The sequence below is a fragment of the Rhynchophorus ferrugineus genome, unplaced genomic scaffold (assembly GCF_030347505.1).
Source record: "Rhynchophorus ferrugineus isolate W39M unplaced genomic scaffold, kcgeb_rfMv2 rfM4, whole genome shotgun sequence".
Classification (NCBI taxonomy): Eukaryota; Metazoa; Arthropoda; class Insecta; order Coleoptera; family Curculionidae; genus Rhynchophorus; species Rhynchophorus ferrugineus.
In genome coordinates, this window is record NW_027472583.1 from 32740396 (window position 1) to 32747200 (window position 6805).

The window sequence follows — 6805 nt, forward strand, 5'->3', positions numbered from 1 at the left end:
TGTCGTATTCGAACGGTGTATCGTGGAAACACGAAGTATCAAATGTACTAATACATTGAAGTAGTTTACACACATTTTAAAACTACGTTAGTTAATATTATAGTTTATATTATACTCTTATTTTATTTGAATAAAACATTATGTAAATTAATCGAAAGTCGATTTTAGGTTGTCCGATCCATCAGTTCTAGAACTGAAAACATTAATTCGCTAGAATAATTTAAAAGAGTTATTTAGAATAAACATATGCCAATCATGGAACGCTCAAAATTGCATTTTCACAAAGTTATCCTTTGCACACATTGCAAGGGATTAACGAATAGACTGTTGAAGCTGGAATGGAAAGTTCCGCAAGTCCTAATAGATCAGTTTCTCCCTATATTACTAAGACAGAGTATATGAAAACCTTTGACTGAGAATGATATCAATTATATATCAAAATTATATAAGTAAACTAAATATTCAATAAAACATCTATTAATAATAATTATCTATATATTTGTGACTAAATTATCAAATATCATACTAACTTCTGTTCATTACAAATATTCATTCCGCCATAAATAACATTTTTCAGGATTAATCGATCACCCACCAATTCGTTCAAAAATAAAAGACAGGAGAATTTTTTTAAATAATAAAACTGAGATAATTATAAAACGACATCATTGGTAAAAGTAATATAAAATTGCACAAAAATAAGGTTAAAAATATAATTCTAAGGCTAGCCAGTTAGATATCAATAAATCATTTGTCCTGGTGATGTTCTAAACATCTCATTTACGTAAAATTGTACATTTGGTAATAAAGAAAATATTTAAAACCGCTTTTCTAATACACAATAAAGAATTGGCGTTAAAAAATTAAAAACTCTTGTTAAAATATATCGCAAGATCGAGTGAATTCCATATCTTTAGTATTTATCTAAATAGATCTGAGAGGTACATAAAAAATGAAGAAACAATTACCATTCCTTCAACATGCATAAAAAATGTGATGAAATAAAAATGTAAAAAATCAATTTCATGGCATACTCACAAATTTGAAATATTTTCTTTTCATTTGAAGTAATTAAAAAAAATAGTCTGCAACTCTCCCTATGACCTAATAAATTACTTACATCTAAGACAATCTGCTTCAACACGTACACTATCACAGAACAAAGAGTGACTCTTCGAAAACAGGCACCTTTTTCAAAAATTTAAAAAATGTGCCTGTTCTGAAAACCACATTCTCTGTCCAATAACCTAATAATACGAGTTGTCTTATTTGTCAAAACCAATGAAATTTTCCCAAATGCCATTAAAAAACACATTGATAAGATTGTTACTGCCAAAGGCCTGCATAGTTGCCTGTCAATGTTGCAGGCAGAGGACCACCAGCTGTAAATAGTCTAGTACCGCTAGTATCGTAACAATGTGTATAAATAGCCGGAACATATTTAATATTATGCGGATCTCCAAACTCATCATCAGGAAACTAAAAAGAAATCCCTCACTTATTTCTGTATATTAACTAGTAAATGATAAACTTACCACATATCCTTTGCTTCCTTTTAAAACTACTGTTCTTGAGGTATTGATACTACTTTCCAGGTACTTTCCTGCTCTTAAGTCATAAAACATAAGTATACCTAACCCAGTCCCAACAGTTAAAATGTCTCCTTGAAAACTAGTAGATCTAATACCACAACCTGTATACCTTGATGATACTTTCTTTACAGCCTACAAATAAATCATAGAATTATATATCATACCAAAAAAATTATATAAAAAATTATTTTGGTATCACTGGAAATAATTTTCGCTATTTTTGCAAACTTATATGTATTTAGGTTTTGTTACAAAACAAATTCAGAATTGTTAATTACAGATCAATAGTAATACAAGTAGGAATATTTTTTAACCATAAGCAAAACATGTGATGGGTCTAAGTGATGGAATAAATTGACTAATTATGGTTATATTGCTTAACGGCAGTAATTAATAAATTTCTTACCTGTAACGTTCTACTATCTAAAAGTAAAGTATAGGATTTGCATCCAATTGCATATAAACCTGAATCTTGTATAGCCATGCATACATTCTCCTGTGAACTAGGCAGTTTCCTTGATAATTTCTGTCTGAATGTCTCTGCTGACCAAATATGAATATATCCATTCAAACTTAATGCGGCTATCTCATGGTAATCTTTATTAAAACATAAAGCTCTAATCTAAAATTTTCATACTATATTGATCATTAAATCTAATATCATGTATTATACTTTTTGGGCATTTCTACATTCTCTTAATGCAATAGGGCTTAAACTTTTATATGTTGGCACATCTTGTTTAGAATACAACAAATCTTCAGTTATTCTCCATAAAGCTAACTTAGTATCCCTAGAACCTGAGACCAAAAATTCATCATCTAACCAACACATATCAAACACCTGCAAAAAAGTTACATCTAAAAAACTGTATTTAACCAGAAAATTAAAATACTTACCCAATCTTTGTGGGCTGCTTCACCGATACATATTGGGTCCAATGTAGGTAGTCTATATACAGCAACATCACAAGCATTTCTTGCTCCTGTAGCTAATAAAGTCTTAGAAGGATTTAACTGTAAAGAATGAATGCCACAATGCTGCATATCTAAAGCATTATTTGGAATTTCCCTCCGACTGATCAAAGAAGGAATTTGATCTAATTTGTGAGTTTGGACATCATAAACCATTAACTAAAAATGATCCTGTCACATTAAGCATATTCAAAAACCTAAGATATATTTAAAATACCTTATTACACTTTGTACCAAAAACAACTTGTCTATCACTTAACCATTGAGAACAAAATACTTTATTCATATTTCCTAAATTTATTGGTACTTCCTTAAACATTTCATGTGTTAATATATGTCTGTTACCATAATCTTGAAGTACTGAACTCTGTTTAGATGTTTGTGTTTCTCTATGTTTCACAAAATCTACAAAATTATATGAAGTATTCATTGCATCCTTTAAAACACATTCTGGCTCATCCTCTGACTCACTAAAAGAAAAATATTTCACTTGCTTATTACATCAAAAAGTCTATTCATGTTTTTATTATTACCTATCCTCATACATAATAAAATCTTCAGGTTTTTCTGGCTTTCTATTTTGTTCTAATAATCTTAGTGTTCTAGCCTTATGTCTCCGTTCTTGTATTCTAGATGACATAGAACAAGGTGGGTTGGACCCATATACAGCTCTAATTTTCGTTTTAGACATTGTAGAAATATAATTTTACAATATACTTTCTAGTATCAAGATTACTCCAATTTTAAAGTTAATGAAATATGCAGTAATCGATGATTAATCTAATATTAGGAACAAAACCGTACTAAAATAAATAGTTTGAAGATATCCATATGTACCAGGTATAGGAAGAATAAATGTTAGAAAAATTAACCTTTTTTACTAATGAAAACAAAAAGACTGTCAAAAAACATCAACAGTCATTGAGGTTATTAATGTCATGGTGACAGTAGACTTTTCATTTTATCGAAATTGGAATCACCACAAAAACAATTTTCGATAGGTATTTAATTTTACATAGATCAGAAATTATATAAAAATAACAAAAATGCATTTTAAAATTTCAGGTTAAGTACGGTGCAAGTAAATATTTATTATTATATCATATCGATATGGTTAAACTATGCAACGGTATAATCGGTATAAGTTAAAAACAGACTCGAACCACAGAATAAACAGACTATTTCGATGTTTTTTATCGATCGAAAACAATCCAATAAATATTGCCATTAAGTCAATTATATCGCTTGTAATTTTAATTATATTTCTAGAATCATAAAGTAATATAGAGAAAATTCAATATGGGTCTCTCGAGAAAAATTTCACTACGTGCAATATCTAGATGATGCTATAATCGCCCATTCGTTAATGTAAATTAATCTATAAAATATATAAGCATGTAAAAATATAATATACAAAAATAAATATGTCCATAAAATATACAAACAAATATATCTATAACATATAAATAAAATATTTGAAAAAAAATCACATTTGTTTAATGGCTTCAATTTTATAGGACCTATTAGAGTTCTGTTTTTTTTTTCCTTTCTTATACCGAGAGCAAACTGAGTCTTTCCGTGTTAAAATTTTATTTACTTGTTTAATCCAAAAGTATATAGCGGACATTGTACCGTGCGATTAAAAGGTTAAAAAGTTACTGTTTTAGGGTACCTGACAAAAAATATGTTATATTATCGTCTGAGGCATGAGATGTTACCTTGCCTCTATAGAATCAGTCTCAACTTGTCGATCTACTGAGTTACCCATAACTGAATATAAACAAAAATTACAATTAATTACTTTTTATGGTACAACGTAACATTTAGAACTGAAAATATTGAGCCAAGATGCCACTGTTAAACTCTTGGTAATACATCAGACAGAACTCAAAGAAAGGAGATGAAAAAGGATGTATAATGAAGAAGGATGTATAAGGATGTCCATGAATTTCCTAAATACATGAGCTCTAAAAAATGATACAGAAAAAAACTATTTTGTTTAAATGACCTTAATGCAATATATTTATTCGGATATTTAAAATATTTTTCTTTAAACAAATGAACTCAAAGTAGTTATTAAATTATTAATTTATGGCACTTAACAAATTTGCTTCTAGTTGGGCAATAAAATTTTGCACAATGTATGTATTGAATCGCTTTGCATCAAAATTCCTCGTGTATTAAACTATCGGTTAGTCCTCCCTTAAAATGTTTGCATTCAGAAGCTATTATTTTAGTAGAGTTTGCCGCTGATTGTATAGTTTTTTTCAGAAGGGAATTAATTACTGAAATTAAAAAATCAATATTTGAATAATTAGTAATATGAATAAACTTACAACAACAAAACACGCGGTAAGGACTTTAAATTTCTTTCAAACTTAATTCAACCAGTTTGCTTATTTCTGTCTGTGTATAAAGGTATTACCGACTGAACCTGACTGTTACTAATGACTAAGAAATTGAAAACTAAACACACTCTTCTCTACGTAAGGCACATTGAATATGGTACCCATAGAGGTTTAACTTAAGTAACTTAATTAAATAGGCGAAACCCACCAATGCAGGTACTGACCCCACATTATTATTGGTTCCTTTGAATTGTCCTACAAAAGCATTTGATTGACTCATTTCTGTAAAGCGATTGTTTGTTTCTATGGTTTGTTTCCGTTTGTTTATAACATTTATATATATATATATATATATATATATATATATATATATATATATATATATATATATATATTACCCACAGTCATCCAAAATGTTTCCAAATGAGGCGATGGCAAAATTATATTGAAGGTCATGAATGATCAAACTACATGAAAAGTTTTATTACAAAGCCATTTAAGCCAAATTGTGTTGCCCTTTGAAAAGTTATTTGTAAAGTGTCATCAATTAAAAACTTAATTATCCTAAAGGGGATCGTTTACTTAAACAAATGGATGCAGATAAAGATAAACATATTTATAATTAATATTTTGGCTTAAGGCTACTTAACTAATGTATTCTTCAACAAGTATGTTTTAAAAAATACATTAATACCAATTAAAAAAATACAATTCGAAGCCCAACAAGTTGAGATTACGACTTGATTTTATTATATTGTTAATAGACTTTTAAGCTGTCTCTTTAACTTCTCTATTTTGCTATAATAAGAGCATAGCAGTAATATTGATATATATCATACATTTTTAGTTTTTGTTGCTATTCTCTAAAGCAGTACTTTTTGGTAGGTTTTCTCCATTCTGACATATATCATACAATTTAACCGTTTAATCAGTTCCACAATTTTTACAATAACATTGTAAAAATAATTATAATTGCCTCAATACATGTTTGTGTTGAACAAGTAAATAAAATATTAACAGATACAGACTTAGTCTGCTTTCAGTCTGAAGGAACAAAAAGGTATACATCTTATTTAAATGAATAACTCTAAGGAAATATGAAAATGGAAAAAGGAGTTATAGACAATTTTGATTATATTTGCCAAGAGATATGTTGTGTTCTCAACTTGGTTGCAGCTGTTTTTATATTTACATTTAGTTATTTTTTATTTATATTTATATTTCTTAAATTTACGTGTTAATTTTATCGCCTTATATATTGTTCACATTTGTAAACCCGCTCAAATATTTTCTTTGCTATATATATATATATATATATATATATATATATATATATATATATATATATATATATATATATATATATATAAGATTTTTTTTGGAAATTACAATTGGGTTTTAGTTCAAGTTTAATTGGTCAGTAGAATGTGACGTCAGGGGTTAGTCACGTGATACATATGAAATCCTCAGCCAATGACGTGCAGCTAGATGACGTTCTCAGCGCCTTTCTACTATAACTACGCAAAACAATTCCGAAATAATATGTGTTAACACTATATATTAGCATAATAAAGCTATAAAGCTCTACAATGTTGCCCAAAACAAACAAGTAACAAACGTGCCATTGAAACGAAGTGAACAAATCAAATGCCTTCGCGGCTCTTAACATAACCCTTAAAAAGTAATAAGTTTGAACATCGCGAAAAATATTTCCAAAATTGCCTATTTCCTCTGTGTCTATAGTATTCTACTTTTTAGGAAAATATATTTATATTAATGTGTATAGGGGTAATAATAAGTTCCAAGGTATACTTACGCGTTTTAGACCAAATTTTATGTTAATAAATGTTCTGCGTAATTATTTCAACAATACTACGCTTGATATTTAACTAT

The 6805-nt window shown here is 28.4% G+C and overlaps 1 protein-coding gene across 1 annotated transcript; it reads right to left on the bottom strand.

Annotated features, from left to right (window-relative positions):
• Positions 1-477: 477 nt before the first annotated feature.
• Positions 478-3469, bottom strand: DCAF12 (DDB1 and CUL4 associated factor 12-like protein). The gene is made up of 7 exons (XM_076402314.1): positions 3098-3469; positions 2782-3034; positions 2490-2723; positions 2266-2433; positions 1999-2214; positions 1536-1724; positions 478-1479 (listed from the first exon to the last, which is right to left on the bottom strand). The coding sequence occupies exons 1-7, from the start codon at positions 3253-3255 to the stop codon at positions 1327-1329; spliced, it is 1371 nt and encodes a 456-aa protein (XP_076258429.1). The 5' UTR covers positions 3256-3469; the 3' UTR covers positions 478-1326.
• Positions 3470-6805: the final 3336 nt, after the last annotated feature.